At 33.8% G+C, this 21,190-nt stretch overlaps 3 protein-coding genes across 3 annotated transcripts; all 3 read right to left on the reverse strand.

The window, feature by feature from the left end:
- Nucleotides 1-1,164: 1,164 nt before the first annotated feature.
- On the reverse strand, nucleotides 1,165-7,271 carry LOC120342686 (uncharacterized). Its single transcript, XM_039411624.2, has 12 exons — nucleotides 7,147-7,271; nucleotides 6,915-6,935; nucleotides 6,649-6,675; nucleotides 6,291-6,311; nucleotides 4,429-4,449; nucleotides 3,749-3,769; nucleotides 3,014-3,251; nucleotides 2,631-2,684; nucleotides 2,382-2,522; nucleotides 1,946-2,035; nucleotides 1,670-1,780; nucleotides 1,165-1,455 (listed from the first exon to the last, which is right to left on the reverse strand). The coding sequence occupies exons 1-12, from the start codon at nucleotides 7,261-7,263 to the stop codon at nucleotides 1,319-1,321; spliced, it is 999 nt and encodes a 332-aa protein (XP_039267558.2). The 5' UTR covers nucleotides 7,264-7,271; the 3' UTR covers nucleotides 1,165-1,318.
- Nucleotides 7,272-11,945: 4,674 nt separating this feature from the next.
- On the reverse strand, nucleotides 11,946-19,368 carry LOC120342252 (D-2-hydroxyglutarate dehydrogenase, mitochondrial-like). The gene is made up of 12 exons (XM_039411005.2): nucleotides 19,228-19,368; nucleotides 18,607-18,702; nucleotides 18,126-18,264; nucleotides 17,507-17,590; nucleotides 16,784-16,886; nucleotides 16,135-16,328; nucleotides 15,733-15,901; nucleotides 14,740-14,916; nucleotides 14,248-14,357; nucleotides 13,569-13,731; nucleotides 13,050-13,179; nucleotides 11,946-12,308 (listed from the first exon to the last, which is right to left on the reverse strand). The coding sequence occupies exons 1-12, from the start codon at nucleotides 19,269-19,271 to the stop codon at nucleotides 12,185-12,187; spliced, it is 1,533 nt and encodes a 510-aa protein (XP_039266939.2). The 5' UTR covers nucleotides 19,272-19,368; the 3' UTR covers nucleotides 11,946-12,184.
- On the reverse strand, nucleotides 19,327-21,140 carry LOC120342253 (dehydrogenase/reductase SDR family member 6-like). Its single transcript, XM_039411006.2, has one exon. The coding sequence runs from the start codon at nucleotides 20,980-20,982 to the stop codon at nucleotides 20,242-20,244; it is 741 nt and encodes a 246-aa protein (XP_039266940.2). The 5' UTR covers nucleotides 20,983-21,140; the 3' UTR covers nucleotides 19,327-20,241.
- Nucleotides 21,141-21,190: the final 50 nt, after the last annotated feature.

Consider the following 21,190-nt stretch of genomic DNA (forward strand, 5'->3'; position numbering starts at 1 on the left):
GCATTCTCATCTATCTCGGTTGGTTTTCAGTAAATCGTTCAAAAATAGAGTAAAATGGTGTTGGAAAAGGCGTATGAATTTATGTCTCATTGCAAATTCCGCAATATTGCATTTGAAAAAAAATGGTGAAAACAGGCTAAACAACTTCTAGAGCTGATATGGGCAAAATACGGCACGTGAACTAAATCAGGCCAGTTGGGTAACTCAATCTGAGCTGCCTGATGCTGCCACAACCAACTAAAACCAAATTTTGCAATTAAATTTAGTTTTGGCACGAGACTTATTGTTTTCCACTTTTGTAACACAGTAAGTATTGTTCATGAAATGTAACTTTTCATTTCACACTTACGTGGCCCGCCAGTCTAGCTGGGCAAAATTTTTGGCCCCTGGTCTAAAAACCTTGCTCACCCCTGCTCTAGAGCCTAGAATTTCTATCTAGATCAATCAACGGCCCAAAACCTCTTTTTTCAAGCGACCCTAATATTTAGAAAAATAAATTTTGTTAAATTGCTTGACACAATAATATGCCAAATATTAAACGGCATGTATTGCTTTTATGATCGTAAAATTAAATAACTGTACAGTCATTTTTTCACCAAAAATCACCTCAAAGTTGCATTAATGACTAATCTGCGCTTGTTTGCTATCAGCCAGTTCCTGAAATCGGAGCGTTTATATTAAATACATAATAAACAATAAAATTTACTAGAAAATAAATTCAATAAGTTTCATGTTTTTATTGTAAATACAAACGACCAAATAGGATTTAAGGCGACCGACAATTTGCGGAATACTGCACAAGTATGTATTATGCTGTGCCGTAATCACACAGATGCACGATATAGATACTTTAAATGCCCTAAAATGCTATGATAATCTTTTTATACATATCAAATGTTGCCTATCATTTTATCATTATTTATTGATACCTAAATATTGGTCATTTTTGATAATATCTACATTTTTCAGCATTTCTAACGATTCATTGATTATATTGAATTATTATTAGTTGTAGCCGCCTTTCTATATTTGCGTTATATTAAATTCATTAATGATAGACTTTCTGTTAGTTCCCTCCTGCCTAGAACTTTCTAGAGCTCTATCGGCTTTCACTAATAGATTTTCCCAAATAAAAATGAGTAATCAAGGCAATACTTTGTGGAACACATTACAAATATTTTTTATTTTTACTACTCACTATACTACTTATATTTAATGTTTCATACAATCAACTCAAAATTCATTCCCAATTAAGATCATTCACTTGGAAGTCAGTGACAGTTGAATGCAAATATTAAATAAACTGCGTATATATTATTTAAGTCCCAGGTGCAGTTCTGCTCGATCTCCTGCGTACTGGTGCATTTTGCGGGGGTCTTGTCCGCTGTGGCGCACTACCAGACTGTGAGAACGTGTTGTCAAGAATAAACTCGGGCTTAGCACATTCTTTTGCACCTGTTAATCAATGTGAAATATAAATTATCATAATTTAACTAAATTATTTTGTAATTCGCCTGCTTTGTTTTTGAATACTGAAAGAAAGAAGAACAACTTGATCAGAATAACTGGTGGGAACATTCTCAAACTTTTGAGCTATATATATGTGATTCTGAAAAAACTCCCAATGCTAACTTCACCGTTGCTAATTTCTAACTCATATATTCATTACCTTTATCGACGGCAAAACTTCTTATGTTATCAGAGACTTTTCTCTCGCCGAAGCCTTTCGATATGGCTGGATCAATGCACATCCACTGGAAATACTCTTGATTTGTGTTTTCTGTTTAAAAAATAATGCCTAAATTAGAGTTGTCCTATTTGGCAGTAGGGTGCAAGACAACTAACTATACTGTACAAAAGTCAAATTTCAGCCACTCATCACATCTTTCATTTGTAATATAGAACTTTTTGTTGATAAATTTGTGAAAAATGAAAATTAACTTACCGCGTTTGGATTCAATATTTTCGTCGTATGCTTCTATGATCAAAAGCTCGAAAAAATTGTAAATTTCACCAAAATCGAAGTTTTTCCCCACTGAAATGATATGTGTAACATCGCGTTGTAATTAAGGCAAAAAATATGATGAACATCGACATTGTGTGCAACACATTTGCGCCCTTTTGCTGATTTGGAAATTAGAACTTATTCTATATTACAAAGCTCTACCACAACACCAGTGTCGTGACAGATTATTTAAAAAAAATATTATCAAGGCACCATTGCCTTGAATTTGCAATAAAAAGCCGTCAAATTACAAGATTAATACAATGGAAAATGATGTAGCAACCCACAAAATGGTAATTTTTTTTTAATGTGACATAGAATATAGATAATACCTGCGCGATACTGTTAGGTGTTATTTTTATTGCTATATACGTACTATCATTCAACTGTTCATCCAATGAATCTAAAGCATTTTGACTGTCGTAAGAATCAAAGCAAACGTCGTAAATGATGTCAAGAACTGCTTTTGTCTGTCTTTGAGATGGAATTTTATCAAAATCCCAGCTGAACCAATTATCTGTTGAAAGATGTTTAGTCAGAGTGTGCGAATTTACAATATCTACCATTCGTTGGGGAGTGAAAATTAAATAGTAAATTCTGGAGTGCATACCATTATTTTACTTACCCTCGCAAAAATATCTGTATCTGATGGGAACAAACATACACAATGGGACTTCATCTGAAAATAAGAATCATATCTGTTAACTTAGGAGCCTATGGATCTATAAAATGATAATTTAGGATCGTTAGCATTTCCCGTCAATATGCCAATGAATGGCACCATTAGGTTGTGGGAAGACAATTTTTTTCTGTAACTGCAAAACAGATCAGTTAACTTATATATATATATATATATATATATATATATATTATTTTCAGAATTATATATATATTTGCGACCATACCCTTGTGTTTATCAGAAAATGATACGAAAGCAAACGACGATCGATTTGCCTATCACATCTACTGCTGAGTTTTCAATGTATCATATGAATTTTATGATCATACCTCTTTCAATATCCCATGTTCCATTTATAACCATTGCTTTTACATACTGCCACTCAATGAATTCTCCAAAATTATCCCAATACACGAGACTTTCGAAAACGCCCTTGCTAACATAGATGTCATCGTTTTGCAGTACTTCCAAGCATCGATCTGATTCATCAATTGCAGTTTTTATCACGTCGTACTCTACGTTTCTGGACTCATAGTAGTATTCTGCCCCGGATAGAATAAAGTTTCTCTAAAAAAATTATATATTATTCAACATGCGCAGTGATTATATGTTAACATCCACGTATCGTGCGTTTTTTTTTTTGATAAGGTTATTATTTGCACAAAAACAAGTTACGCTTGAAAATAATAAAGTTACTTAATATACATGTGTGGCGCGAAAATGTCATCACAATACCCACATAATGATTGTCTATAGCGATTTCTTCCTATACAAAACATCACTATATTATGTATATACTGTGCTTCTTTGGGTATTAACTTAATTCATGAAGAATATTCTGGTATGTATGAAAGTGTATTGAATTATTGTCTGTAAATATTTCTTGCGGCCTATTCACGATTGAGCGGTAAACAATATTATGAAAAGGGGAAAAGTAAATAAACAAAATGTGACATCATAGTTTCATAATGTTAAGTCATGAGACATTTTTAGACTCATGAATGGTAAAATGCTCACTAATGACACAACACTTATATTTTATGATTAAAGAGTTTTATGCTCACCGCAAGATAATTATCTTGAACCTGAAATATAAATATATACAGCAAACACTGTTAATTTTTCTAAAATCAAGATTATTTAAATATAATTTGCGAATTGTTGATCATTTTTACCATATAAACGATTACGAAAGTTTGAAAATCTGTCTTTATATAATCTTCTGTATATTGTGAGAAGTCGCGAAATAAATAAAGTTAATTATGAAGTTTACCAGCCCTCGAGCGCCAACACAGTGCAGCGTAGCTGCTGTTGTCTCATTCGTCTAGAACAGTCAGGAGGGGTGGGCAAGGTTTTTGAAGCAGGGGTCAGGAAATTTGCCCATCTATACTGGCGGGTCATGTAAGTGTGACGTGAAAGTTACATTTTATGAACAATATTTACAGTGTTACAAAAGTAAAATATGATAAACAAGAAGCCTCGTGCCGAAACTAAATTTAATCGCAATTTCAACAAATTCCTTGAGTTATTTTTAACTAAAACATCAAAATTTGGTTTTAGTTTGGTTGTGGCGGCATCAGGCGGGTCAGATTGAATTACCCAACGGGCCGGATTTGGCCCGCGGATCGTAGTTTGCTCTTGTCAGGTCTAGATATCAGTTTTCGCATAATTATTTATCAAATAACATTCGGAAAATATCGATATAACTAACTTCTCCACATTGGTAATACAGTATTATACATACCGGAGGAACATAATCCAGATCCTGGAATATAAAACATGTCAATATAAATATTCGATACAATGTTATTCTAGTTTGCCTCATTTTTATGTTAGGTTGAGGCTACCGACCCCCCGATGATGTCATCTGATTTTTTTTTGCCCCCGCCCTATTTTGCAGAAGAGTTATGACATGACCAGAAAAAAATCTCCGAAACGACATTTTACTATACCTTCATTTTTTACGTTTGGTATTAAAAGTGGCTTGAACAGAAATTCCACGCCACCTGATTATTACCACCTGATTATTATTGCTCCGGCCCAATTTGCAAAAATAAATTACGAGACGGAAAAAATCTTTTGAAAGCAATATTTTACTGACTTCATTTTTACGTCCGACATTAAAATCATTCAAACAGAAATCCCGCGTAACGTTATTCCCTACTATGACCAAATCACTGAAAATTAGTATTATACTAAGTAGAAAAGGATATTGTGAATGATCCTGAAAAATAAAATATATATATATATATATAATATATTTGAATAACTGAGTCAACGCTATCTTCGTCAATTTTCCGCATATTATTTGGCGATAAGTTATTAGAAAGATTAAATATATATCTATTATGATTTTCGTAATTTTTTTCCCATACCTAATTTGCTAATGATGACATATCAAGGGCATGAGCATCAAGTAATCGCATTTTACAATACAGCAGCATAATATGTCCAAAATTATTTAATAAAACATCACATTGGATTGTTCTGAATACTATACTCCATTGGTGAAACCACATTATACTGGAAATAAAATTATAACCCTAAATTACGTGAATGTTTGGATATGTTTATTCTATGAATCACATTCATGCATGTTTGGCAGAATTTTAACTCTTACAAATATGATACCGAAGCCGTTTCAATAGTCCTTCACTCGAGAGCATGGTTTGTTACTTTGTAATGGTATTTCTTCGAACTTAAATGTATTATTGGCTGTTTATACAGATCATAGTCCAGAAAGATAATGTAAAACGCCACATTTAAGCTTCAGATTTGGGGGCAAATATTTATATAAAAATTTATTTTTTTTAATTTCAATCTTTTTACGCGACCTTTTTAATATTGAATTTTCGTACTGCGTACTACCCATACTTTTTTCTAAAACTAATATATAAGTTAGATTTAAATAAATCTCAACCGAAAAGCGTAGCAAAAGTCTATTGACTATTTCATATATTAATCGCATGGCTGATTTACTCAAGGCAGATAATTATTTCTCTATTCCACACGCCTAATATGGTCGTTACAAAGAAAGCCTATGTCATGGGTTACGCGAAAGACCGTGTGAAGTACAGAGATCTCCAAATTTGCCTGGCACTAGAAGCCTCACACAGTGACCCTGAATTGCCTAACACAGTGGGCAAGTCGTGCTTTGTTCTCTTTGGGACGATAGTCGGCCTGCTTCCGTAAAATTCGTCAAGCGCTCATCATTATGCAATGATATGAACTTGTTTCTGTACAAAATTGGCCAAATTAGCTTTTCACATTGTTCAGTATCACTTTTGGTAATAAACTAATAGAAAAGCAAGACCTTCTTTTGTTCTACCAACCCAACATTATCGTGGTGTGTAACACCAACAAAGCATAATTTACTCGAATAAAAATATATATAGTGATTTCTACCGTCGATTCTAACATAAAGCATATTCAGTTTAGATATTATACGTGTAGCGTTTATCTTTGCAAATCTTTGCAATTTTTTTTATCTAATTCTATGATCACATAATATATACCAAAAAATTTGACAGTGTTTTTATATAAATATTGAATTTACTTTGTGAAGTTACACTTCTACTATATCGTTCACAAATTTGTGGTACGTACCAAATAAGGATCTTCCAGCACCTGAAATGTAAATATATTGTAAATAAAGTGATAGAGGTAACATATTTGCTTCCGAAATTAAAAAGTGTTGCACATTTGACCAAATTATCTTTTTACCAATGTGCTTTGTATTTTGAGCCCCACAAACAACCTTATGTATTATTACTCGGATGTAGGCATACGCTGTGTTAATGAATGTTTGCGCAATAAAATTTGTAAGTTTTACCCTCATTCAATGATATTAATTTAACGAGTAACTTCCGTGCATGTATGCTCTTACACACTATTCAATCTCCAATCACAAATATATCATTCATCTATCTAATTGTTTGGGTGAATCAAAACAATTTGTACGTACCTGGGGGAGGTCGTCTTGAAGTGACACCTGAAATATAAAAGTTGCGTTATTAGTATTTGATGAACATCCTTACCAATATAAACGTTTCTTATCATATAAAATTTTGCACCGTAGTAAGTAGACTATACATATTGTAACTCAATAAGTTACTGAATTTTTTCAGTACCAAGCCAACACGACGGATTTTTACGTTTGTTCTATGTGTGTTTTTTTTCTTCTAGCTATTACAGAAAGTATCTGCCTGAATGATAATGAGTAATACTCACCCCTTGATACTTGGCTGTTGTCTAAAATATATTATATGTATATATTAATAAAGTCATAGTCTGATATATGGTTTAAACGTTGAATAAACGTTGTGCACCGATGGAAAATTAAATTACTACAATATTGAAACAATTATATATATACAAAGTATATTAGTATATACGGTAATATATTTTGAATCATTTACATTGCGTTTAGAAAAATTGAAATCATATAATAATATTACCTTACCTTCGAAATCATAAAAACAATGGACAGAGTCACTAAACCAAACATTTTGTTTCTTTTGCGAATGTCTTTCACGAAGTCCGTGACCAAAATGAACATTTGAATAGTTGCGTCTTGCATATATATATTGTGACTATTCTTGCCATATTATTAATAAAAATTGGTTTTTAAAAAGAACTAGGAGAGTTAGGCATTCATGGAAGTTCAAGCAAAAAGGTGGGCGTCGACATCGTTTTAGATTTAATTAGATTAGCATGTGCCCATTTTCGAAACAAATTGATCGTAGCAAGTATGTACTATTGAATTTTATGAACCGCGCGTTCACACTTAACTTTTGAAGCAATTAATAGGCCTAAATACTAGCAAATTAAAATGAATTTAACGTTTTTGTCCATTGCACGAGATCTCACGAAATCCAAACTATTTATCGCTTCGTTAGCACTCTTTAACCTCTGGTCTTGATGAATGCTCTACAAACGATTTCGCCGATAACATACTAAATTACCACCAATTCAAAGTATTCACCCATGACAATTTGATAATACTTTTTCAAAGCGACCTTCTATTAGATGTGATGCATCATAGAGACTAGCTTTTATACCTGTTGTGATTTTATTTTTATGAGATGCACGTCAACAGCTATTAGCGAAACATAACTACTATCACCCGACAAATTGAATGTCGAAGTGTGTCTTTTATTAAATTACAACTTTTACAAAAAACAATAAATGAAATAATAAGACTTGGAGCATTCGCAACATCGCTTCAACCTTTATATTTGAGTACAAAATTATTTAAAGTTCGAGGCATAAAATTCTTCGATAGAAATAATAGAATTATCTAACTTATTAACGCAATGTGTTACTTGTTTTTGATTGGCGCCTATTTAAAATCTTTCTCGCGCTTCCGGCATTCCAGTGGATAATATAAAAATATTTTTGTATTTTGTCCTAGGACAGGGGCAACCCCCGGCACGCGAGCCCATTTATTCGGCACACGAGCGAGGCCTCAGAAACGAGATCATTCTTTTTCAGATAAAAAGTTTCGAGACTCTGAATTATCTGATGAAACTCGATGTTCGTTTAATCATTATCGTTTGTTAACAATCCGTCATTCATTTAAACTCTTTTTTCTTTTCATGACATATGGCTACAAAGAAATATAATATGACGTAATAACTGAGTGAGCTCGCGACGAATTTTGTCGAGAAGAACACACATTCATTTGACTACATTGTTACGTAATATACTTCGTAAAAAACTTTGCAACTGCATTACTCTCCATGTTTTTTTTCTACATATGCTTGTGAATCTCTGTTCTCAGTTATGAACTTTATTAAGTCTCCTAACAGCAGTAGCCTGAAAGATAAAACAAGTAGTTCGTGTATTTCTTTGAAAGTTACAAAATATAAATCCAATGTCAAATCTCTATCATCGGTAATGCAGCAACAGAAGTCTCACTGATATAGAATAAGAGAAGTAATCAAATCAACGTGTCGGACTGATATTTTTTCGGAATAGTGCACCTGTTTGTACATGTTTAAAAAGTTTGTTATTGTGTATTTTTGCTTTAAAAGTAGCAAAGCATTGTTTTTAATTTTGGTCGGCACGCGGAAGGATTTTGCGTTTAAATTTACCCGATTTCAGCACGCGAGCCGAAAAAAGTTGCCCACCCCTGTCCTAGGATATATTCGATTTGTTGTCCTTAATTGGCATCATTCTTACGTCACAATAACATCAAAAATCAAAATTTCGAATTGGCTAAAAAAATGCAATTAGGCCTGACCCAAATACGGGTTTAGTTAAAATAAACATAGGGTAAAGCATTTTCATAAGCTTAGGCGATAGACTACAACTCAAAGATGAAGGACTGGTTAGTAAAGAATTATAAATTGGGAAGACAAGTTGCCAAACCTATGATTCAAACCTGCCTTGGTGGATTGTTGGTAACTTTGGCAATGTTGAGCTGCTTTGAATTTTTGTTGCTTATTTTTTCCCAGATATCATAGAACGACCGAATAATTCCTTCTCAAATAAAATAGTGTATTGCGGGATGCTTTTTGTCCGCGAGATTTCCACTCAGATAATTTTGATGGCGATACAGGTATCGTTTATTGGATATTTATCTGTTCCTGAATGCCTCTACCGCAACGCATCCATTATCATCGATGAGGAGGCAAATGAAATATGGAATGTGACGAATACAAGAATAAAATTCACTCTTCCAAGCGCTCACACGCTGTCTCAACACGAATCGGAACATGACAACGGCATTTGCCGGAACAAATCAACTTTGAATCATAAGATTTTCAATCTGAATTTTATAAATGGAACGTTTACTGGGTTACCGATGGTACCTGAAAAGCAGAATCAGGGAGTTGCCGAGAGCTGTTCTGTGGAGAAGTTGAATAATATTTTAAACTTCATAAAGAAACATCAAGCTTTTACTGCAATCACGGGTATTCGAAAAACTTCTAGTAATATCACTTACAGGCAATGCATTTATGCAATAAGTTTGGATAATGAAATTACTTCTTCGACTTTTGCGAATAATTCAAATGGCCTTCCAGCAGGAGGCTGCGAAGATTTTAACATAATGAACGTTGAATTTGGTGGCAGTTGCGGTATTCAGTCAAGACTAGAAAGTGGGATATTTCCCAAATTAAGAACTTTAAGACCATTTAGCCAAATTAAAGAAACATCTGTTGATGTTGATCGATGTGAAGATCTTGCCTATCCAAGAAAATGTTCATCAAATCTCAGTAACTCGATCAGTCTTTTCACGGACAAGAAAGATATCGAAAGAATATATTCCCCAATTCTTTTTCGTACAAAAATGGCCCGAAAAGATTCCTCTCGAACCAGAGCAAAGCACTACGAAATTATAGAAGAGAGTATTTCTTGCCTGTTATTTTCCCCAATTCCACTGAATTTGCTTGCATGGGTTTTGAGGAAGATTCTGAGATCACCATCGAGACATTATACTTCTCGTTTCAAGCATCATATCGCTACGTGACGAAGACGATTACGTGCACAAGAAAAACAAACTGTTTTTTCGAATTGACAAAATTAAATTTATTTGTATTCGTATAAAATGTGATTTACATTTTTTGTAAAGCAATTTCAGTATTTCTTATTGTCGTTAAAATTATAACACCAAATGCTTTCGGGAATGGAGTTTAACATGCATATCGATATCTCGTTTTTTCAGTCGCGATGAGGTATAAACGCTGATTGTGCATTTAGTACATTTAAACACCGCCCAGTCTGCCAGAGCAGATAAGACGTGATAACATTGCTAAGATTTTTATATTGCATGAGCTTCGATTTCATATAACCGCCAACTTACGCGCATTGCAAACAATTGCGTAAAGTGAAATAGATCTGTAAAGCAATATATACTCGTCTGTAATTACTTGGCAGAGAAACATAGCCTTTTTCCCAGGCAAAGTATACTTCAGGCGAGTTCGATTAGTTGTAAACTTATAAGGCGCGTTGTTCGAACACTATTCCGTGAGAGACATAAGGTAGTTACAATCAACAAATTCGTTCTATTGACTATAAGCGATCCATAAACTTTATTGGTAAGTGATATTTTATGCTTGGATCACTGGTTCCGAATGAATGTTAGGATAAACATTTGGCGCGTCGTCAAGGTTTAGCACGCTTGTCATACAAACGGGCAATAATAAGATTGGGTGGGAACCAAGGAAGTGCCAAACTTTTATGCTACCTGGAACGAGTTTCAGATAATGATGCCCCTGATATCTAACTTCACGAATAATTCGGGGGGTAAACAAATTATAGATGTTGTTATATATGAGAATGAATAAATTGGAGGTCAAACAAGAAAGAAAAATTAGTAATAGCATAATCTCTTTCCCCGAAATAGCAAGTATATTTGTAAGCTTTCGTTAGATCATAATCTAACTAAAGGGAAAAGACTTTCCCAAAACACAACTGGCAAATAACACGCAAAACTAGGAAAACGTTTAATGAAAACGGCAATGTTTACAGCCATACTTGAATATCTGTCAGAGCAATGACATTGGTCAGAGCGAACCAAGTGTTTTTCTGATGTTTGAGGGGACGGTCGCCATCGCGCGCCGTTTCGGAGTTTGTCCTTCGCTTGGGCTACAGTACTTGCCGACTTATCGTACTCGTACCGTACTTGCTTCGAAGACTGGAAGAGCACGCTGCGTGTGGGTGTTGCTCCAACAGTATTTTTAATGTTATAGATTAATACAGACCAACTCATTGCTAAGCATGTCGAACTGCTTTGTCGCACAGTTTATTCTAATGGGAGAAACTCGGAATAATGACATGCGGTGCAAATGCCACATTGTATTTAAGTCGTACAAGCGTATCACAATTCACAAGTATCAATGGTACAAGTAATACACTCGAGACAATGGATGTGCGGCAAGTGTGGGACGCTTGAAACTGATACACTCGATCTAAAATGTTCATGGCACGGCATCAACACTACATTTTATATTTTTAATGTCACACACGTCTAAAACAATCTACACTATACTCATATCTCTGCAAAGTCGTCGTCGTTGAAGTCATCAGGCACTCCGACCCAAAAATCGGGGACGTAGGACAGTGCGACACGAGACAATTGTGGAACAACCGGTACACGTGGAAGAGTGCCACAAGTGTGGGAGACGACATTTCAGAAACACCGAATATATTGTATTTGTGAATCTTTTCAAATATTTTACCCAACCATACCAGTTTCCATAATCAATGCCAAATTCTGATCTGAGAAATGTGGCCTTGAAAAGGGATACCATGATCTGTCATTCACATGGTTTATTTGTTAAGCTCAGCAAGTGCAAAATAATTAAAAATGAACAAAATTTACATGATATGTAATAACGAAAGAAGCAGAATTGAATTCGTTGATTTTTCAAGGTAATAATAAGGCATGAACCAAACCTAGAGGTGGTATTTGAGCAGAAACAGCAGGATATAAAAATAAAGAATTAAAACTATTGTATAGATTCGCTAAAAAGTCAATTTTAAAACTAGAAGGGTCAGGAAGGTAATGTTGTGTATGGATTTAAAATTCCTTTGGGGTCGAGCAATTGTTTGATATTTTTCATCATAGAAATTGCCTCGGGTGATTTGTTCAAACCTATATATTTCTTTTTCTTGAATCTGCAAAATAAAAAAATAAAAACACTGGAATAAACAAGATCTCTGTAACACAGAAGCTTTTCACTTAAGGTAGAGACATTTGAAAATATTAAAAGATTAAGTCTTTACACAACACACTGTAATTGATTGACAATAAAAATCTAGTGTAGCTGCCATAAAACTCAAATATGCTTTACTCAGGGGGTCATTTAAGGATTTACATATTTATCTGTAAATCTGTTATCTGGGGGAGAGGAAAAAAAGTGGTGGTGGAGGAAGCCGTAACCGACCAGCGGTTACGTGAACCACCCAACGACGGCGAGGAGTCCAGCAATCCTCTCGCACATAACCATCCCTGCATGGGATTCGAACCTGCGAACCCATGCAGAGTAATTAGAGGCGCGGTGGCGAGCGCATTCCTAACGCTTAGCCCGTTGAGCCACACCACAGCGATTTGTTAACATATAATTATCTCTAATCCCAATAGCACAAAAGCTACATAGTGGAATAGTAGTATTAAACAATACCTTGGTTCAAGTAGAATTTCAATTATCACCCTTAACTCAGACATGAGTTCCTTTACGCGAGCAAGTGTGTGTGACCTCGCTTTGAGTAAATTATTGGTAGACTTTTCATTGTTCCAAGATGGTTGTGGCTATCTTTGCCAATACATCCATCCACATGGAGTACTACAAATTAACTTTGCTTTAAATAAAACAAGTACCGGTAATTAAAAATATGTAGTATTACAGTGATTCTCACCCCAAGCCATGCTCCGCACTTATACTTCCTTTCAAACTGGCAGTATAGTCATATACAAAAGGTTCAATCTGTGCTAAAATATTGGCATCATATTCCTTAGAAACAACATTCAGGTGGAGATTTCCATCACCTGTATGAAAATCATGGCGAGAGCAACAAAGATTCAGAATCAATTATACATTAATATTATCCTGCACTAATATTCTGTTTTCTGAATAGAATATTGAGGCTGAATAGAACAGACGCTAATATACATTCACATACACTAATATAATAGTTCTCATAAGAATTTTGAGTTTGAGTACTGAAAAGGTAATACAAAAATGTCAATTTTATTTTAACGACTTTATTGTACATATTTAAATAGTTGTCTACATTATGCATATACAGACTATTTCTAGACAACTTTGTTAAACGGGCTGCCAATAGTATTTCAACAGAACCTTGTATGAACAAAAAAATGGGAATATTCAATCATTATTTAATAAACATTGAGAAAGAGCAAAAACATATGCCTACCAAGATGTCCATATCCATATACTGTACAATCATCTCCCATCCTTTTACGCATGATATTTACAATATCGTACATTTTTATTGTAGGCAATGATATATCATATTTGTATGTATAACCTTTGCATTTGAGAGCTTCAGCAATATTTTCCCTGAGATTCCATATTGACTGAAAAAATCATTTTTTTAGTTTTTTAGGCCGTTTGCAGCCTAAAGTGAAAAATAAATTATAAAAAGACAATGGAAAATTATTTTTGGACAAAATTTAATATTTTTAATTAAGTGAGAAAGACAAGACAGTTGAAATGCACCAATTCTCAGAAAGCCATGCAAAATCAGAAAATGAGGCAACATCTCCAAGCAATGGATAAAGCTCATTCAATACTGGTTGAAACATGTCCTTTAAACTATGCTTGGAGAAGGATTTAATGAACTGTGTTTCTTCACCATGACATGACAGTCATATAAAATAAATGTAATAATATTTGTTTCTTAGGTAGTTTAGCTCATATTGTTTTATGTATGTTTGCTGTAAGCAAGGTCACACATGCACTGCTAAAATATATAATTCACTGGTAGTGTCAATTATCAACCACTGACTTGTGAAAGCTACATGTGGACGTGGACCCACTAACTCTATAACACAATAATTATGAGTGTTTCAAAAAATCACAGCCATTCTAACCTGAATTTTTGATAAATCTGTTGCAAGAGTTCCATCTTTTGCAAAATTCGATTCCAGACAATTTTCAACAAATAAATCCAATTTGTCTCCGTCATGTGCAGCATTAGAACCTTGAGTAGAGTTATGGAACAGTTTAAATGTTTGATGAATTATATTTTAACTTCATTGGTGTCGCAACAAAACATTTCATACAAATATGAATAGAAAAAGAAAATTTAGACATTGATATGCAGTAGGTGCACATTTAGTGCTCATTGCTTTGCTATTCTCTCAAGTTAGTACCGTATACAAAAAGGGAAATTGAACAGAGCTTCTGTATATGAAATTAAACAGTGAAAATTCACCAAAAGCAGTTGAGTGGTTCAAAAAATGAATAGATGGTCAATAATTTTGATGTGATTCTAAAAGAATAATTCAAAACTTGAAACTACTTGGAAGATCACAAGACCTCAATGTTTTTTCAACCAGTATTTTTTGAAATGTAAAACCAACCTGATGTTTCAACCAAAAAATAAAATGGATGTTCAGATATTGGATTTGGCATTCCTAGTTGTTCTCCCACTTCTTTCATGCATGATGAATCAAGAAATTCAATCGCGGACAAAATCTCGCCTAGAGATGTTTTGGCTAATTTTAACAGAGAAAGAAGGTCCTCGAATGTGTCTGCACCTAAAGATAAAGAGGATTACATCAGCTTTTATTGAATTTATTCAAGTTGAGAGATTATTCAAGTTCAAAATATAGTTTGAATCAGAGTAAGACCGTACACTTCGGTATTGAAATATCAGTCTTTTAATCATGATATCAATTATTTTCTTTCAAATTTCATTCTGTTCAAAAATCGTTGGGTGAATACAATTGAGAATTTTTCCCAAAGTCAAAAAAACCTTACAATACTTATTACAAGGTTACATCATTTCATCTCACTTACTGGTATCTCAAACATATCAGGTTGTTTGCATTACATTTAGCAAAGCGAGTCACTTATACCCTACTTCAAACAAGAGTGTCAGCATTTTCATGGTGCGTGTTTGCATAAAGACTACCAACTTAAATATTGCTACATCAAAGTTTATCATTGTGTTTCTAACTCATGGATGACTATAATGACATGAATAAGACAGTATAAAATACCATTACAAAATGATTCCTTCTAGTACAAAAAAAATGGGAATTATCATTTTACAAGTACATTATCATGTAATCTGGCATGAAAATTGGATGCTACTTTTGTGTTACAGTCATAATATCACTTTGCCAATTGCTTTTCTCATTCAAATTATCAGACACCGAACAATATATTCAATAGATTTTACCAGAAAAAATTCCGGTAGAATAGCATATGATAACCAAATGCTGAACAAGAGAGATTCCAGCCCTTACAAGGATAAAGGCTCCTCACATATCAGAGGCTGCTTCTACAGATCCTCATTTAGAGTGAGTGGTATAAGAAACATTTTTGTTGAACATAATAAATTTTTTTACCGAAAAAAGCGACATTAACACAGGAAGGTTTGACAGGCGCAAGTATAGATACACCAGTTATAACACCCAACGTTCCCTCTGATCCTATAAATAGCTGTTTGAGATCGTAACCAGTGTTATCTTTCCTGATAGTACTTGAGAAATCCATGACTCTACCATCAGCCAAAACCTGTTATAAATGAACAAACAAGCAATATTAATGAAGTAGTTCAAGCTGGGTGCAAAATTGCAGAAAAAACAAATCACAATTTTTTTGTAATTATTTGTAAAACCAGGAGGGTATTAATATAAATAGTCGAGAGTTTTTTCAGACATTAGAAGTAGAAACAAAATCGTTCTAGACCTTCAACTAGGCAATTTCAACTAATTTAGGCTATTGAGAGTACAAGCACACATACTTACTGCTTCAATACCTAGGACTGATCCTCTGAGCGAACCATATCTTAAAAATCTGATTCCTGCAGCGTTTGTAGACAGATTTCCACCTATTAGACAACTACCCTTCGCTCCCAGGTCCAAAGGCATTGTCAAATTATGAGAAGCGAGAGCTGTGTTCAAATTTTCCAAAATACAACCAGATTGGCATTGCAATATACCTGTACTGAGATAAAAGTATTTTCATATTTATACCAGGAGAGAAGGGAAAGTATTAGTCGTAAATGAAGCCATGAGTGAGTTTTAATATGTTTCCAATGATATTACCCACAAAGTCACAGTTGTAGCCTTAAACTCAAGAGAATGGCTTCTAATAGCGGTAATCGAAATTTTTAACAGAAGCCAAAAAGCATCAAGTTGACTGAAAGTGATAAATAAAAAAAAGGCTTGCACACACAAAACAGTCATAATTTGATTGAAATTTGGAGCCGCAGCCAAAATTTCTGTTAACCAAGAGACAAGAGTTAGGTGCCAAAAATTGGCTTTTAAAATGGATCAGAGTTTGAAGTCGGTTTTAATTTTTCACAAACTTCACAGCTCATTAAGAAGTCATACTCAGGACCATGTTCATTCATAGGATTGGTAATAAATCATAAACACAAACATCTACACGAACCTGTCAAAGGATCAATTGATGTAATCTCATTCATCAGTTGCATAGAAAGAATAATTTCATCAAAAACAGGAACACTTCCTCCAACTAATCCAGTGTTCCCACTCTGAAAATATTTAGCATAAATTCTATTAATTATGAGGTCAGCTGAATTAATCATTGTAATAATCTCAACTATTTGATAAAACTGTGTTCAGGGTTTTAAGGAAAAAAAACAGTGATAAATGTCTTCAGTTCCAAGCTATGTGAACGCTGAATTTTACAGAAATTTGGTATAAGCAAGCCTTCTATATGTGTCTGTTGAAATTTTGACTTCAATAATCAACAATAACAACAACACAAAGTTTCGACTTCTGGGTTTAGTCTCCACAGCCTTGTTATGACTTTACCCGGGTGTTATGGAGTGGGTAGGAAATACTGAACCGAAAGAATTCCAATCCTTTCAAAAATACTTTTTCAAATATAGGTGAATGCTAGTTCAGGATTAGGATTCAAAAATTTATGCTGGGGTAGAGAAAAGTCGATATTAACACCGCATGGAATTCGAGCCTGCGAATCAGAGGTGCAGTGGCAAGCATATTCCTAACAATAAGCACGTGTCGAGCCACGGGCTTGTACAGAGCTTTATTCAGAGTGAAGGGTGTAAAAAAGTCCTATGAATCACTTCAGAAATATTCAACACTGCATTGAACTCAATTCAGCAAATGTATCATAAATATCTTTAACCTGTGGACAAACAGCTAAATTTTGTTCATTACAGTGCATGAGAATTTTTGAAACTTCTTCAGTTGTTTTGGGCTTCAACAAAACCTGTAATAAATAAGAAGAACTTATTGAATAATGGTGTATCATGGTCCACTTCTGTGCCACAGAAACATTTTCAGGTAGGCCACAAACCTATCAAAAATTGCTAGAGTTATTGATAAATTTGTTAAACTTTGATTGTAGTAGCAAATAGCAATAAATGATGATGCTGTTTTTCACTGAGTGGTAATTATTGAAGTGGAAGTATGTCTATCTTTGCAGAAAGTTTTTTTTTGTTTTTCTTGTAGTTTTCTCTTGCATAAGACAGGTAATGGGCCAGAATTTTTTGCGCATCAAAAGTGAGCCATGAAACAAAGGTTGAGAACCACCCAGCTAGAAAATGATTTCTCAAATCGAAAAATCTTAGTTCATGAATACCAGTTCTTGCATCACAAATACATTATATAAATACATTGCCATATATTCCTCAATTTTTGCCAACCGGCTGATGGATGAGTATTGAGTATCATTGAAAAAAGTTGTGCCCAAACTTGAAGACAAGGTAATGCGTTTAAATAGTACTATTTTGTTTATCCTGTACCTTACTCTGTCCACGAACAGTGTTCAACCAATCCACATTATATGATTCAATTACACTTTCATCTGTAATAACACGTTGTTCACCTAATATACTTTCAAATGTTCTGATGTCTTTATCTGATACAAATCCATAGGGTCCTCTAAAATTATTTTACAAAATATCAATGGTGTAAAAGAACAAATTTAATCTGTTTTGGGAGACTCTGGACAAGCAATTTAAAGAATCTTTGGGAATCGTTTTTATCTGCTTAACATTTGATTAATAGGGCCATAATATCAAATCCTTAAAGTAATAAATGCATTGAGATGCAATGATTTAGAATTTTAGCTAAAAGACCTGAAGAAGAATTTCTGTGTGATTGCGAAATGAAATTCTTATTTATTTTTATTTTTAATATTTAAAAAATGCACAACACAACAAAATATGGCATATGCCACAACAAAATATGGCATATGCCACAACAATAATACCTCAATCATACCTTTTAACGTCATATAGTTCAGATGTTAATTTAGTCAAAGTTAGATTTGAAGAAGAACTGGATATTTGTCTTATATTCCCCAAACATCTTGAAGATCTGAACATGTAAGTGAACCATTTACACAAGATTAATATTCTTCTCATGATTCAAATTTCAAATACATGAGTTTGTATGTGTTCTCACTTGCTTAACATGATCTCAAATGCATACCAAAGTGGCACCAATTGTGTTGTCACTCTGGTATGCGTTTAGTCTCACAAAGTCATGGAATTCAGTTTCCTAATCCTAACTAAAATCACTGAAATCACACAACTGCTGTAATTTCATACCATAAAGTAGCACCGGTAGTATTGAATCATACATTAATAAAATTCTGAGATGGTACAAATTTCAGAAGAAAAACTTTTAATATATGAAGGTGAATTTTAATCATGATTTAACATACAAGGAAATTTATCTTGCTGGAATGAGGCAAATCTCACCAGATCGGTGTAGAAAAATGATTTGTGAAAAAAATTGTAGGATGAATACGGTAATTATATTCAGGTTACATCCATAATAGGAATCATGGTGGCTGTCAACTATCATTACTTTTACAAAGTTACCTTTTTAAAAATTTACCTGGAATAATTTATGAGGCACAATGCAGATCTTGCTAAAGTCATGACTAACTTCAACACCAACACCACTATAACTGGAGATTTGATAAATTTAAAATACTTCTAAATTGGCAAAATATTTGATTTTGAAACATTATTGAAAATTGCACATTGATGAAAGGTATATGAAACCACTAAACATTCACACGGTTTTATTCAAATACAGTATTAATTTGAAGTAGTAGTAAAATCAATTCATCTCAACATTATCGATAATACAATTTAAAAATGATCTCGAATTGAATCTGAGGCATGGATCTTTCAAAATAAACTGTAAATTAAAGATTATGAAATATAGAGCAATAAGAGCACCCATGATTTTCCCATAATGATAATAGGAACATAGAATAAATATCTGCTCTGTAGTTAACTTGTACTAGAATTAAAATATGTGTTCTGTTTTTCGATGAGAGTCTTTCCTAGCACATTAGTTTAACTTTTTTTACTGATTTTTACTATTGATGATATATTTGATGAATTAAGTTGAGTATATAATGATAAAGTCATTTCAAAATTTGCTACTTGAACACAAAATTTCATCTCTTTACAGACGAATTCGAATATAATTCAAAATCACTTGACAACTCAAAGGTATAGTCGATGCGATATTATGAAAATGACCAATATTATTGCAATCTATATATATGTAGTGTTTCCAATCGAATGCTGTGTATGAAACTTTGATATAGAGATATGTAGTGTTTCCAATCGAATGCTGTGTATGAAACTTTGATATAGAGCCTATTAAATAATTGGAGGAACAACATCAAATAACAAAAATTACAGTAATATTTCCATTTTTGTTGAGAGACCTCAGATGATCTTGGAAGCTGCATATTTTAAGCATCTTACAGGATTAAAATTTGGAGAATCATTGACATTTATCAAGTAATGTTATAATAAAACACTGTGTAACATAAAATATTCTTGTCCACCATTTTTTATTATGAGCTGATAGAAAATAGACTATAATATTCTATGCAGACCAAGCTCCGTCAATTACCATTTCTGTACCATGAATAAAATCTGATTCATCCGATGCCAGAAAGACAGCGAGTTTAGCAACTTCTTCAGCTTTACCAAATCTACCAATAGGAGATCTTGCTTGGAACATTTTCATCGATTCCTCAGGATCCATTTCACTATTTGATGCAATTCTATCTCTCAGTGAAGGTGTATCTATTGTGCCTGGTTGAATACAATTGCATCGAATACCTTTTGAACAAAAATCTGCAGAAATTGATTTAGTCAAACCAACAACTGCAGCTTTGGATGTTTGATATGCACAACGCAAAAGGGTTCCTTTTCTGCTAGATGCAACTGAAGACATGTTTATGATGTTTCCTTTTCCATGACTAATCATAGAAGGAAGAAAGCATCTAATGGTTAAGAACATGCTCTTAACATTAATTTCCATCGAACGATCCCATATTTCTTCATTGCAATCCAGAACAGAACCATGAGCCACCCAACCTGCTACATTGAACAAAACGTCCACACGACCAATTTCTCGTGAAAGCTCTTCTATTTCCGATACCTTGGTAACGTCTAACTTTTTGACTGTTATACCTTTTGTGCCCGATAACTCTTTTAATTTGTCAAAATTGATGTCAGTTGCAATTACCTCTGCGCCTTCCTCGGCAAAAGCCAACGCTGATGCCCGTCCTATTCCTTGGGCAGCCGCTGTGACCAATATTTTTTTGTTTTGAAGCCTCATATCTTTTTGTATTTTATGATATTTCTCGAAATTTAAAAATACGAACGAATGCACTTCACTGTTCGACTGACCGACAAGCGCGTTCGATGTGGAATGAACGCTGAATGCCGCAGCAGGCTATGTCACGTGTGCAAACGCAAACAAATATAATAGAGAAGTTGCAGCTCAGTTCTACAGGGGTGGTAGCACAAAAGTCATATTGGGGGTG

Source organism: Styela clava, chromosome 3 (assembly GCF_964204865.1).
Source record: "Styela clava chromosome 3, kaStyClav1.hap1.2, whole genome shotgun sequence".
In the NCBI taxonomy this organism is placed as follows: Eukaryota; Metazoa; Chordata; class Ascidiacea; order Stolidobranchia; family Styelidae; genus Styela; species Styela clava.